The sequence below is a fragment of the Ovis canadensis genome, chromosome 10 (genome assembly GCF_042477335.2).
Source record: "Ovis canadensis isolate MfBH-ARS-UI-01 breed Bighorn chromosome 10, ARS-UI_OviCan_v2, whole genome shotgun sequence".
In the NCBI taxonomy this organism is placed as follows: Eukaryota; Metazoa; Chordata; class Mammalia; order Artiodactyla; family Bovidae; genus Ovis; species Ovis canadensis.
In genome coordinates this window covers 86259675-86274663 of record NC_091254.1, presented here as the reverse complement: position 1 = coordinate 86274663, position 14989 = coordinate 86259675, and the positions used below count along the sequence as shown (strand labels likewise).

At 41.3% G+C, this 14989-nt stretch overlaps 1 protein-coding gene across 11 annotated transcripts in view; it reads left to right on the top strand.

The window, feature by feature from the left end:
- LOC138446669 (ATP-binding cassette sub-family C member 4-like) overlaps positions 1 to 14989 on the top strand; it is a 217477-nt gene that overhangs the window by 19098 nt on the left and 183390 nt on the right. For all 11 annotated transcript variants that reach the window (XR_011259504.1, XR_011259500.1, XR_011259501.1 and 8 more), the window contains exons 4-6: positions 7517 to 7741; positions 12114 to 12203; positions 13424 to 13587. Coding sequence is in view for 4 of the 11 variants with exons in the window: in XM_069601897.1 (XP_069457998.1) it covers positions 7517 to 7741; positions 12114 to 12203; positions 13424 to 13587 (479 nt within the window). In the remaining 7 variants the exon portion in view is untranslated. The remainder of the gene's footprint in view (positions 1 to 7516; positions 7742 to 12113; positions 12204 to 13423; positions 13588 to 14989) is intronic.

Sequence of the window (14989 nt, the reverse complement as noted above, 5' to 3'; positions counted from 1 at the left end):
AAAAAGTCTGACAAAATTCAGCACCTATTTATGATTAAAACTCTTCAAAAAATGGGCATAGAAGGAACCTACCTAAACATAGTAAAAGCCATATATGATAAGCCTACAACAAACATTATTCTCAATGGTGAAAAACTGAAAGCATTCCCCCTAAGATCAGGAACAAGACAAGGGTGTCTTGTTATTATTATTATTCAACATATTATTATTATTCAACACAGTTCTGGAAGTCCTAGCTACAGCAATCAGAGAAGAAAAAGAAATAAAAATAATTGAGATCAGAAAAGAAAAAGTAAAGCTCTCATTGCAGATGACATGACACTGTATAGAAAACCCTAAAGATAGTATCAGAAAATTATTAGAGCTAATCAGTGAATTTAGCAAAGTTGCAGGTACAAAATTGATACACAGAAATCACTTGCATTTCTATATGCTAACAATGAAAAATCAGAGAAATTATAGAATCAATCCCATTTACTATTGCAAAAAAAGAGAAATATCTAGAAATAAATTTACCTAAGGAGGTGAAAGAACTGTACATAGAAAATTATAAGACACTAATGAAGGAAATCAAAGATGACTTAAACAGCTGGAGAGGGTGACCCCGAACAGCAGGGTTCTAGGGACCTGCATTTACCCTTTGTCTCCTCCATGTGGTGGCAGCCCCGCCCACAAGAACAACAAAGGGAGGAGCAGGAGGTTGAAGCAAAATCCCCCATCCTGCTTCTCAATGAACTTGAACCTGCCTGAAGGATAAAGGGATGTTGATTTAGACTTAAGAACAAACCAAAATAAATTTGAGCCAAACTAGACAAGAGCTGGAGAGAGATTCCATGTTTCTGGGTAGGAAGAATCAATATTGTGAAAATGACTATACTACCAAATGTAATCTACAGATTCGATGTGATCCCTATCAAGTTATCAATGACATTTTTCATAGAACTAGAACAAAAATTTTCGCAATTAATATGGAAACACAAAAGACCCTGAATAGCCAAAGCAGTCTTGAGAAAGAAGAAATGGAGCTGGAGGAATCCACCTTCCTGACTTAATATTATCCTGGTTTTAGAATAGAGGACACTGAGTGCCAAGTAATTCCATAATGTGCCCATGGTCTCACAAAGCATAAAGGACAGAGGGACATTATGTCTCAGGCACTCTGACTTACCATCCTGACCATCTCAATGACTCATAGCTTGTCCAGTGTCAGAAATGCTCATTTAAAAAAATTATTTAAAAATTCTTTTTGACTGTGTGGATTATGGGATCTTAGTTCTGCAAAAAGGGATTTAACTTCAGCCATGGAATAAAAGCAAAGCATCTTAACCACGGGACCATCAGGGAATTCCCAGGAAGACTCGTCTTGAGAGCTTTGTCTACAGGTCTCAAGACACATGTGTCCTGAACTTGGCCTGAAGTTAATAAATAAGATGCCAAGAACTTCCTAGAGCAGGAAGTCAGATTGGGGACTGTAATTGAGGGTAGATTCCAGGTGACCATGTACCCTGGGTGCCAGAAGTGACTAGGATGTTGACATTAGCAGTAGCATCATGCTGTGTTCAGATGGACCCAGGAGCCCTTTAAGAAACCACCTTTCCCCTCATTACCATCCCTAAGTGGCTTTTTATTTTATATGGTAGAAGATCTAAACCCAGCTCAGGATTCTCTAAAACATGAACACATTTATTTTGTGACCTCCAGCCTTTTTTTAATTCCTCTGGTGCACAGGATGACTCATGGATTATCTGTGGTTCCCAGACAGTACTCTGACCAACCACAACACAGGTATTCCTGGCAGCACCAGTGGGAAGAGGCAGGGCCATACCAGTCCAGGGCGAGGATTTTGGGGTTAGAATTTCAAGGTATGTGAACCTCTGTCCTGTGAGAATTGAGGAGTGACTGTAATGCTTCGGGAAACAAGTACCAGGCTGATATTGAACCTGGGGCATTTACAGGTCACCCCTAATTAGAACAGAACAGGCAGCGAGTTCTCAGCATGTCTGGCCCCCCCTCTTTGTACACCTCCAAGGGTAATGTGGGTGGGGAGGACAGGTCTCCGCCTGCCCAGGGCCCTCAGGGTGGGGAGGAGGGGCCTGAAGTCTCTGCCTGGACCAGAGACACAGAGAACACCTCCCCAGGTCATCAGGGCTTCTCTCTGAGAGGCGAGGTCTCCACCTGCTGGTGTGTAAGTGGGATGACCTCAGAGAACCAGAGTGGGTTCACCCAGTCCCTTCCCCTGAGAGGGGCGGAGTGACCAGAGTCTATGTCCTGTTCCCAGGAACATTAGAAAGGGCCTGGCCTTGTCCAGTCACTTGTTTGTCCAAGGCCACTTTTGCTGATGGTCTCTGGTCTAGGTGGAGGCTGAAGGAGGCACATGTTTGTGTAAATATTCACTTTGGAGCTCAGCTTATGGGCAGGGGGTAAACAGAATCCTCTGAGTCCCACAGTGGGTTTTGTGCCTTGACTCAGGGCTGGTTCCCCAAGAGCTGTATTGGGCTTTTGCCTTTATTTCCCAACCCTTTCTTCCAAGTGTCCCTTGAGTCTGCTCAACGCAGGAGGCTAAAAAGTGGCAAAGTGGAGGCTTTGGTGGCAAAGTTACTGTGGGCTGAGAGCAACCACTGAAGTCCACACAGCAAGAGAGGAGGGGCCACTGAGCCAAGCAGAAGGGGACCTGCAGAGCAGACCTGCTGTGTGCACCCTGCTGGATCTTGAGCGCATAGCATTAGCCATTAGTTGTTAGTGATAGCCACAGTGATGACCTGTGGATTCGTTTTTAAAAAAGCATAAAAAAGGTTTTATTCCCATTAAAAATAAAAAATGAAGTATAATTGACTTATATTAGTTTTAAGTATATAGCATAGTGATTCAATGTTTTTATATATTATAAAATGATCACTGCACGTCTAGTTGCCCTCTGTCACCATACAAAGTTATTCTAATACTATTGACTGTATTTCCTATGTTGTGCATCACATCTCACTATTTTTTTGACTAAAAGATTATACCTTCTAATCTCTATCACCTACTTTACTCATTCTCCCCATTCCTCCCTTATTCCATTTTCTTTTAGAAATCAGGGAAGTAGGTGCCTCTTTTTTAAAGGTTGCATTCATAATGGTTAAAAATTAAAAAAAAATGTGCTTAGAAGTGAAAATTTTAATTGCTATCCAGAAATGTTGGCTTTTATAAATGACTTTTCTCAAGAGTTGTTCTGCATGGTGGCCTGTGAGCAGCACTGAGTTTTCCAAGCCCTTTGTGAAACCAGCGTCTGCCCTTAATAAAGCAAGTCTCTTCCTAGGACTTCTGTATCATAACAATGATCATAGCTTACACTTGGTTTTTAGTGTTGGTTTTAGAGTACTTTGAGCTGTTGTGGCTTAGTTGTCCCACAGTTCCTCAAGGTAAACAAAGTCCTGGAGGGCAGGTGGGCACATGATGGGCTTAGGGTCATGTGACTTGCAGATGGCCGACCTGGTTTCTGAAGCCCAGTGTTCGGACTCCCAGGACAGTGTTCTCTGCATTCTCTCCTGAGGCTTCCTCTCCTCCCACAGCCTCCACTGAGACTCAGAGTCAAGAGATGTTTTTCTGACAATAGCTCTGTGCTCCTCTGTCACCTGCTTCCTACAGAGGTTTTTTTTTTTTTTTTTCCTGTAGGTGTTATAAATATTTCAAAACTACAAACATTGAATATGATTGAAGGGTAGTAGAAAGTGTCACTGGAGAATGTGCATTTTTGATACAAAGATTATTTTTAGCTGATTTTTTTTTTGAGAAATAGGAGAAATTGTAAAGACAGAACAGAAGTCGCCCTTCTGTGAGGGACACTTACATTGATGAAGGAAATCTCCATTTGTCAATGTGTCTTCCCCCCAGTACCAAAAAGAGAAGGATGTCTCTAAATCACAGAAGAATCTTGTCAATGGAGAATACTTAAATCTCCATAACAAACCCAGCCATTTTAATTTTAAATGCTTTTCCTATTAACTTCTCATATGTGTCCCTACCAACCTTTCTTTAGCTGGAGATGGTATTTAAGGTGGTGGCTTAGGGAGTTACTCAGTTTTTCCTGAAGATGGTAGAATTGGGCCAGAAGCATTTCAAGTAGTGTGGAAATGTAGTGGAGAAACTATAAGTTCCCCTAAGAAGCAAGAGGTGAGCTGGAATGTCAAGTGCTTTCAGGAGGTTGACTAACAAGGACTCCACCAAGAAATGTCTGCCTCAAAGACTGAGACTCTCGTAGAACTTTGGGATGATTGTTGCAGTATTATATTGACTGTTTCAAAAATCTTTTATGGTTTCACAGTTATGCAGAATTCTTGTGAAGGAATAAGAACTATGTTCCCAGTTGTTTTGTGGAAAGGGTATTCACTGGGCTATAGGTTGGTATCAAAGATGAAGGCTTTATGGGAGCAATTTATGATCTTGTTCCTGCTATCCAGAAGGTTTTCATTTGGTTAGTTTCAAGTTTGCTAATGAACATTTTCTCAATTGTTTTATTTCTCACTCATTGAGGATTATGATCAAGAAAAGACAGAGGAGGGACTTCCCTAGTGGTCAGTGGTTAAGAATTTTCCTGCCAGTGCAGTGGACATGGGTTTGATCCCTGGTCCAGGAACTGAGATCCCACATGCCTCAGGACCCATCAACTGCAACTACTGAGCTCACTTGGTGCAACTACTGAAGCCTGCGTGCTATAGAGTCCCTGCTCTGCAACAAGAGAAACCAACGAAACCAGGAGCACAGCTGCCACAACTAGAGAGTAGCCCTCACTCACCACAATGAGAGAAGGCCCACACAGCAAGAAGGAGCCCGTCTGTGTCAACGAAGACCCAGCAGAGTCAAAAATAAATAAATAAACAAGCAAATAAATAAGATTTTAAAAAAGAGCAGGCAGAGGAGTGGAAGCTCTGAGCCAGGACTGGCATTTGCTGTTCAGTCGCTCAGTCGTGTCGGTGTCTACTACCCCAGGGACTGCAGCATGACAGGCTTCCCTGTCCTTCACCACTGGCATTACTCTTTTTTTTTTTTAAAATTTGATTGCATTGGGTCTTCACTGCTGAGCAAAGACTTTTCCCTGGTTACAGTGTGCGGGCTTCTCACTGCAGTGGCGTCTCTTGTTGCAGAGCACAGGCTCTAGGTGTGATGGCTCCAGTACTCAGCACATGTGGGCTCAGTAGTTGTGGTGCACAGGCTTAGTTGCTCCACGGCATGTGGGATCTTCCCTGACCAGAGATGGAACCTGTGTCCCCTGCATTTGCAGGCAGATTCTTTACCCACCAGGGAAGTCCATAGCATTATTCCTTAATGAGGCTGTTTGCTCAACTGGTTATTAAATACTGTCTCTCAGCAGAAAAAAATCCAATCAGATGGTAATGAGGTGCCTTTATTTTTGTACTACTTTTTGGTGAATTTGTTGTATCTATCAGTATTCTCTTTACAGGATAATGTTACTCTTGTTTCTGTTGTAATTAGAATGGTATCAGGATCAAAAGGAGAGCTGAGTAACAGGCAACAATGGTTCCTAGAGAAAATCATAAGTTTTAGGACCATTTGGGATGGCAAGTGTTAGTGCTGGGCTTCTGGTGGAGAGCCCCAGGTTTGCAGGCTGCAGCACTGGACTGCCCTCAGCCATGCCTGGGCTGACATTCTTATTTCTCTGTGTGAGCCTCCATATTTCTATCTCAGTGAAATCTATACAAAGTCTTTCACAGTGTACAATTTGAGGGGCTCTTCCATAAGCTCTTAGAGCCTCTATGGGTGAATGATAGGGCTTGCTGGAAATGTAACAGTGAACCTTCATGTTCTTGAGAATAGATCTTCTTACTCTGATCTGATCATCCTACTTATAATTCTTTAGCTTAACAGTGATTTCTTCTCTGTAGTAGATGAAGCCTTCTATTACCTTGTGGAAGGTGAGGCAGTTGGTGTAGCCTGTGAACGTGTGGGTTCATGTGTGCAGAACAAGACAGGAGTGTCAGGGTTTAATGTTACATCCATTTGAGGAATGGGGACAACTTTCTCTATATATCCTCATCAGGCACTAGTTTGTTGAGCAGAAAATGTTTGTTAGTTTTGTTTGTTTGTTGTTTTGGATTCTCCTTCCCTTCCTCTTGCATATCCTTTCCGCAACTTTAGACAGGCAGAAGAGTGCTATCAAGGAAAACCTGTCAGTTACTTATCCTGTCTGTGTTAATAAGGAAGGATTGCTTAAAAGGAAAAGCTTGCTCCAAAGTCAAGTTCCTGAAAGATTTCCAAAGTTTTGACATTTTGTCTTTTGAGAAGTCTGTGGAGGAAATGATGTTGAGGGTCATGGCATTTACTTTCGATGACTTGGATTTGTGTTGAGTGATTGGTTTTCTTTGATGGGAGAGAAGGGGACCTTAAAGGGGTGACTAGAGGGAAGGTAGGTTGTGCCGTGGAGTGGCCATTTGGCAGGGTGAGCAAGTGTTGCAGTTTTCCACTTTTAGTTTTGGGAAAGAAATTTGCTTTCCCTAAGTCTTACTCAAGGGAAGATGGCTCAGTGTCCCCCACCTCACTGGTTTAGGATTTTAACTTTTGCCTTAGGGAAGAGATGATTGTTAACATTTCTTCCAAACCAGCACCTTCAATAAGTGGCTGATGGCAAACCGTGGACAAAAATTGTTTTTTAGCTTGACTCCAAGGAACAGCCCAGCTTCTAGAGGGTAGACACATATTGACACAGTGTCCCTCGGGGCTAAGACCCTGAGAACCTCCCCAGCCTGGTTTCTTTGTGATGTTCCAACAGAGTCTGGGCTCTGTTTTCTTGTTGTACTGATGTGTGAAGTTTGGGGTGGGTACAAGTGAATGCGTTTGTCCCAGTGTCTCAGTTCATAAAGATTCTTAAGGTGATTAGAGTGTGTCTCCCATACATGAACCATTTTGACTTTCTGTTAGGCTGAGATGTTGAAAGAACAGGGGGACAGGGATGGACTGCCAGCAGAGCTTGTTTGTATGGAAGCAAATTTCTTACCCTTTTTCTGGTGCTAGTGATAAAGAACCTGCCTACCAATGCAGGAGTCATAAAGAGACACAGGTTCGATCCCTGGGTGAGGAAGACTCCCTGAAGAAGGAAATGGCAACCCACTCCAGTATTCTTGCCTGGGAAATCCCATGGACAGAGAAGCCTGGTGGGCTACAGTCCACAGGGTCACAAAGAGCTGGACGTGACTGAAGCGATGTAGCACCAGCACCCTAAGAATAACTTGGTATTTTGCCAAATGCATTCTAAAGCCCTGGTTGTAGTATTTATTGAACTTCTAGAGTGTAGTGAGTACGAAGTACTAAGCCTTCATTGTCTGTGAATGTAAAATTTTGGCTTAAGGTTAAAACTACTGTCTGCTTGTCTAATAGGAGATAGATATTTTCTTTTCAGGTGAATCATAAATGTAGTGTTTTGCCAAATGCCCTTTTAATACGCTAATAGTCAAAGTAAAGCTTGTGTTAAGAAAACTGGTAGTGCTTGCATTTCTAATTAAGCCTTTTATTTTCCTTTTAGGAAGCCACGAGAGTCGTTCAGCCCATATTTTTGGGGAAAATTATTAATTATGTTGAAAACTCCAATCGCACGGATTCTGCCGCTTTGCAGGGAGCCTACGGCTACGCGGCAGGGCTGAGCGCCTGCGTGCTCGTGTGGGCCGTTCTGCACCACTTGTACTTCTATCACATTCAGCGTGTGGGGATGAGACTGAGAGTAGCCGTGTGCCACATGATCTACCGCAAGGTGAGTGTCACTCGGTACCACAGTGTGTACCTCCCCTGAAGGATCGGGAACATTTAGGGAAAGTTCTCTGTAAACTAAAAATTTTGTAACTGGGATCATTTGTACTTTACTGGAGAAGCTTGCTATTTGCACCAAGTCAAGTTTTTTTTTGTTGCTTTTCCAATATATAATAACAAGTTTTCTACTGAGATTGGATCAGGGCTACCTTTTATGACTTTTAGCCACATAATATCCACTGTTGCATAATATCCACTAAATCTGTAATAAAATCTAATTAAAAATTAAAGTATCAAAGGTATCCCACTGATTTTCAATGTTTTTATGCCTAATTCTCATAGCGGTATTTCTGGAAATTTTGTTGTTGTTGTTCATTAAAACCTTCAAAGCTGTATTTAGAAGTTAACTTCAGGATTGGATCCATAAAATTAAATCTTGAACAGAATGGATTTGATAAAGGGAATGATTATATTTTTCAATGGCCCATTTAATCACATTCAGTACAATTGTGTTAACTAAAGAAAAATATAAATATAACTCAGGCTAAATACAGACTCACTATATGCTATGTGCTATAGTTATGATTGTTTCATTGGCATTAAAGACAATAATTGTCTATTTTGGATAAAACTTGAAAATTTCCATTGTCTTTAGTAATTTGGGAGAGAATTTGTTGCTGTTCTTTCAAGTTATCTTCATAATACTATGTTTCCTTTTTCTCTTTGGTATGCATTATAGAAGTTTTAATAAGACCTGATTTGATGTGTTCAGTGATTTTCATATTGAGAAATGGCACACAACTATTTCATAGCTTACCCTGATCTTAGCTAGTGTAAAAGGAATTAGGATTTCAGGTGTCTTTACAAAGAAATGGCCACAGATACACCATGTCAACTGTTGAAAGGCTCTGTGTAAACTTGTTTCTCAGTATCTTGTTGTCCTGGGTTATTTGCTTTAAAAAATCCACATTTAATTGTATTATATACTTAAATTTTCCTGTGAGAGTAGATCTGAAGTGTTCTCAAGTGAAAGTGTGAAAGTGAAAGTTGCTCAGTTGTGTCCGACTCTTTGCAACATCATGGACTATGTAGTTCATGGAATTCTCCAGGCCAGAATACTGGAGTGGGTAGCCTTTCCTTCTCCAGGGGATCTTTCCAACCCAGGGATCGAACCCAGGTCTCCTGCATTGCAGGCATATTCTTTATCAGCTGAGCCAAAAGGGAAGACCTAAGTGTTCTCAGGAGACACACAAAGTGGTAGCTACATAAAGTGTGAATATGTTAATTGGTTTTACTACAGAAGTCATTTCCCAATGTATATTTTTAACAATAATCATGTTGTCCACCTTAATACATATAATTTTTATTAAAAGATAAAATCCTAATCAAAAGCTAAAGCCAAACAGTTTAAATTGAAATTATTACTTCTTTTACCTAGTTGGCACTTCTGCTGCTTATCTAGAGCTTCTGTTTCTTGGGAATGTTTTTCTTGGCAAGAGGTAAAGTGTCCTAGCTCTGTGAAAAATTCCGCTGGTAGCTTGATAGGGATTGCATTGAATCTGTAGATTGCTTTGGGTAGTATATCCGTGGTGGATTCATGTTGATGTATGGCAAAACTAATACAGCATTGTAAAGTAAAGTAAAATTAAAAAAAAATAAAAATGAAAAAATGAAACCTAAAAAAAAAAAAGGTAAAGTGTCTTCTCCTCATCTTTCTTTGAGCAAATTCTTGTTAATCTCAGTGCTGTATGAACCCAGGGCCCCTGGCATCTCACTGTGTGTGTTTGGCGCAAGAGCTGGTTTCCTCCTGGTGACATGGAATGGCAGTGGTGACTGCACACTCTAGCCAGGATTCTTCATTGTCCCCCATCATATACTTGTTATTCTCTTGCACCTTTCACTGTTTAGGAGATGAGTACTCAGATTTCTCCACAAGTTAGCTAGATGTTTGTCTTTCTAGATTGTGCTTATCTCCCATAAGTATGTGTGAAATTTCACCAGAACTGCACTGTGAAAACCTTCAGTTAGGTGTGAGGTCATGGTTCAGTCAAAGCTCCCCTTTGCTGCACAGGTGAGCCATTGTCCACCTGTTTTTCTTCCTCTTCCCACTAACACTTTGGAATGTCACCTTTGGGAAATTTTTAGGCTCTTTTTAGCTGAACTTTGAATGATCTTGTGGGATGTGTCATAAATAAAATGATTTGTCATTTCTACAAATTTGGTAAAGTTACTTTTGGCTTTTGGTCATTGATTTTAAAATTATTATAAAATATGCACAACATAAAATTTACAATTTTAACTAAATTGGGAACATTGTTTAGTGACATTAATGACATGAAGAGCTGACTCATTGGAACAGACCCTGATGTTGGGAAAGACTGAACGCAAAAGAGACAGGGGTGGCAGAAGATGAGATGTTTAGATACCTTCACTGACTCAATGGACATGAATTTGAGCAAACTTCAGGAGATAGTGGAGGACTGAGGAGACTAGTGTGCTGCAGTCCACAGCATTGCAAAGAGTTGGGCATGACTTAGTGACTGAACAACAACAATTTAGTGACATTAGGAACATTTACATTGTTGAGGAAACAACACTGCTCTCCATCTCCAGAATTTCATCTTCACAAAGTGATCCTCTCCATCCAATAAACATTAATTCTACAGCCACCCCACCCCCACCCCTACCAGCCATCACCATTCTACTTCAATCTTTGAATTTGACTTGGTGTCCCATGTAAATGGAACTGTAAAATATTTGTCATTTTGTGTCCTGTTTATGTCATGTAGCACAATGTCTTAAGGGTTCATTGATGGTGAAGCAGGTGTCAAATTTAATTCCATTTTACAACTGAATAATATTCCATTATACATATATACAGCATTGTCTGTATCCATTCATCTGTTATTGAACATTTGGGTTGTTTCTACCTTTTGGCTATTGTGATCATTGCTACTCTGAACACAAATGTATAAATATCTGTTCAAGTTCATACATTCAGTTCTTTTGAGTATATTCCCAGAGGTGGGATTGCTGTATTATATGCTAATTTTGTGTTTAGTTTTTTGAGGAAGAACCATACTCTCTTCTATGGCAGCTACGTTGTTTTACATTCCCACTTTATCATTGATTTTTCTGTTTAACCTAAGGTCTTCTAAATGAAAAAGTTTTGTCAACCATGAGACTCTGTTTGGATCCAATTGGTGGTCTTTGAAGCAGCTCATGGTGTCTGTACAGGTTCCTCAGATCTCTAGGGCATTTTTCCTAACAAATAAAGTAATTTGCAGCAGAGGCTGTGTTTTTTGTAAAGTCAGCAGACTGGCATTAAGAACAGAGGTTCCTCACAGGAACAGTGTTTTGAACATTATACTCACTCATTTCAGAATGAATAAACTAAGCCCAAAGTGTTTAAATGAGACCACACACAGAATTAATAATCGATTCCAGATTTATAGTCTGTCCAAGTCCTCTAATTTCTTTCTTTAAGGTAGCCTTTCCACTCTCATCTAGTTTGGCTAAAATTTATTTTGGTTTGTTATTAAGTCTAAATCAACATCCCTTTATCCTTCAGGCAGGTTCAAGTTCATTGAGAAGCAGGATGGGGCATTTTGCTTCTACCTCCTGGTCCTCCCTTTGTTGTTCTTGTGGGCAGGGCTGCTGCCACATTGAGGAGACAAAGGATGAATGTAGGTCCCTAGAACCCTGCTGTTTGGGGTCACCCTCTCTGTCCTAGGACTGCTCAAGGCCCCATGAAAATACACTCCATTTTGCTATGTTGTTACTCCTTGGAAGAAAAGTTTTGACCAACCTAGACAGCATATTGAAAAGCAGAGACATTACTTTGCCAACAAAGGTCCGTCTAGTCAAGGCTATGGTTTTTCCAGTGGTCATGTATGGATGTGAGAGTTGGACTGTGAAGAAATCTGAGTGCCGAAGAATTGATGCTTTTGAACTGTGGTGGTTGGGGAAGGCTCTTGAGAGTCCCTTGGACTGCAAGGAGACCAGTACATTGTGAAGATCAGCCCTGGGGTTTCTTTGGAGGGAATGATGCTGAAGCTGAAACTCCAGTACTTTGGCCACCTTATGCAAAGAGTTGACTCATTGGAAAAGACTCTGATGCTGGGAGGGATTGGGGGCAGGAGGAAAAGGGGATGACAGAGGATGAGATGGCTGGATGGCATCACTGACTCAATGGGTGTGAGTCTGGGTGAACTCTGGGTGTTGGTGATGGACAGGGAGGCCTGGTGTGCGGCGATTCAAGGGGTTGCAAAGAGTCGGACACGACTGAATGACTGAACTGAACTGAACTGAACTGAACTGAAGGTTGACTTGGTATCACCTTAGCAATCCAATTCTCTGTATCTTTCTCTCATTAGGTACTTCGTCTGAGTAGCTCAGCCATGGGGAAGACCACCACAGGACAGATAGTCAACCTGCTGTCCAACGATGTGAACAGGTTTGATCAGGTGAGCTGCCCCTGAGGGATCCTCTTCCATTTCCCATCCTTCTTACTTAGTGTAGCTTACTGGGATGCCAGGTGCCAGTGTTTTGTGTCAGCCAGGGTTCTGTTGAGGACCTAAGACAAGGGTCCTTTTTATCCAACTCTCATTTCTTCTGTGTGCAACTTAGATGTAACAATGTGTGTTGTCCTGTGGATGAGAATTTTGTTTTTCTAATAATAGACAGGCAGCAGGATTCTTTCCCAGCTTGGTTAGTGTCCCTAGGGGTCCTCCTGGTGTAGCTCATCTTGGCACATGGTGTTGGTATTGCTGGGCTGTCTTCCTCCTCCTCTGGATGATGAAGGCCTGGTGGGCAGGGGTTGTTCTTTCCCTGTTCAGTGCCTGCGGTATAGGGAGCCTGTGAGGAATAATGCCAAGTGGATGGTCCTCAGCCAGACACAACCTCCTCTCTGCCGTCCCTCTGTACTCTTTTTTCCCACTTACTTTATGAATAGATCATACTACCCAGGGCATTGTAGCTGTTGGTCAGAACTGTACTGCACTAGACCACTTCTCCTTCAATTATTAATTCATAAACCATGAAGTAAGACTTCTACTCAGTTTCAGGGATAAATTAGGCTTAGTTTTTGCCCCCCAAAAGCCACAGCCTGTCAGGGAGGTAAATACTTAAGTAATTACTGGAGAGAGTAGTAGGTACCATAATATAGGCTCTCCTGGGGAGATGGTGGCTGAATTTTGGAACAAAGAGAGTTTGGAAACCCTGAGCTCATCTGCGTTGTGGATAAAATTCAGATCTTCCTCCCAGTGCTGCTGGTTGGATTCTCTCTGGCCGGTTCTGTGCTGCCCCAGAACAGTGTCATCTGGGGTGGATGTGTGGATTTCTGCTTTAGCAGGTTTAAAACCCACTGTGATCATTTCTGTTTTGGTTCCTGTATCTTCTTTGTTGCTACTGCTGTCCGACTCTGTGCGACCCCATAGATGCCAGGCCACCAGGCTTCCCTGTCCCTGGGATTCTCCAGGCAAGAACACTAGAGTGGGTTGCCACTTCCTTCTCCAATGCATGAAAGTAAAAAGTGAAAGTGAAGTTGTTCAGTCGTGTCCGACTCTTAGCGACCCCATGGACTGCAGCCTACCAGGCTCCATTTACAAGCATATTATTTCTACACTGTGTCCTTACTTGTGTTGTTTTTTATAATATCCTAAAAAGGCTTATCTTTTTCTTTAAGGTAACGATGTTCTTGCACTATCTGTGGGTGGGGCCACTGCAGGCAATTGCAGTGACTGCCCTGCTCTGGATGGAAACAGGAATATCGTGTCTTGCTGGGATGGCAGTTCTCATTTTCCTTCTGCTGTTGCAAAGCTGCTTTGGGATGTGGTTTGCATCACTCCGGTAAGTGAAACACTGGTTTAAAAAATAGGTAACATATATTTGGTGAAAACTACAATCTGTTGAATGCTTTTGTTTAAGAAATAAAATGCCTTCTCTGATCTCTTCTTTGTGTGTGTTGTAGATGCTTCAGGCTTAGTTTAGCCAGTGTTGGCTCCAGCTTTAAGCTGAAGGATAATCTTGAAGCAGGAAAAGTTATGGGATTTTCCAAACCCTCCCAGCACTGTACCTGAATATGTAGAGTGTCCTTGAGTACAATGTACCTATATTGAAGTTATTTAAACATTATTAAATAGTAATAATCCTACAGGCTCGATCTTAGCTGCATATATTTTTGTTATGCTTGGGTTAGAGTGATTTTTCCAGTATGTATATTCATGTCTTATTTTTAATTCAGCGTTTCCATTAATTTATAAGTGTCCAAGGGCAAAGTCAGTTTTGATTAATTTTTAAGTCAATCTATTTATTTTAATTGGAGGCTAATTACTTTATAATATCGTGGTGATTTTTGCCATACATTGACATGAATCAGCCATGTGTATATATGTGCCCCCCATCATGAACACCCCTCCAACCTCCCTCCCCATCCCATCCCTCTGGGTTGTCCCAGTGCACCAGCTTTGAGTGCCCTGTTTCATGCATCGAACTGGTCATCTGTTTCACGTATGGCAATATACATGATTCAATGCTGTTCTCTAAAATTATCCCACCCTCACCTTCTCCCACAGAGTCAAAAAGTCTGTTCTTTATATCTGTGTCTGTTTTGCTGTGTCACATATGGGGTCGTTGTTATCATCTTTCTAAATTCCATATATATGCATTAATAAACTGTATTGATGTTTTTCTTTCTGACTTACTTCACTCTGTATAATGGGCTCCAGTTTGGCACTCTCTGGGTTTCTTGATTCAAATGTGTTCTTTTAAATAGCTGAGTGATATTCTATTGTGTATATGTACCACAACTTTCTTATCCATTTATTTGCTGATAGATATCTAGGTTTCTTCCATGTCCTAGCTATTGTAAACAGTGCTGTGATAAACATTGGGGTACACATGTCTCTTTCAATTCTGGTTTCCTCAGTGTATATGCCCAGCAATGGGATTGGTGGGTCATATAGCAGTTCTATTTCCATTTTTTTTAAGGAATCTCCACACTGTTCTCTAGAGTGGTTGTACTAGTTTGCATTCCCACCAACAGTGTAAGGGGGTTCCCCTTTCTCCACACACTCTCCAGCAATTATTGTTTGTATAATTTTTGATAGCAGCCATTCTGATCATCATGAGATGGTACCTCATTGTGGTTTTGATTTGCAATTCTCTGAAACAGTATCAGACTTTATCTTTTTGGGCTCCAAAATCACTGCAGATGGTGACTGCAGCCATGAAATTAAAAGACGCTTACTCC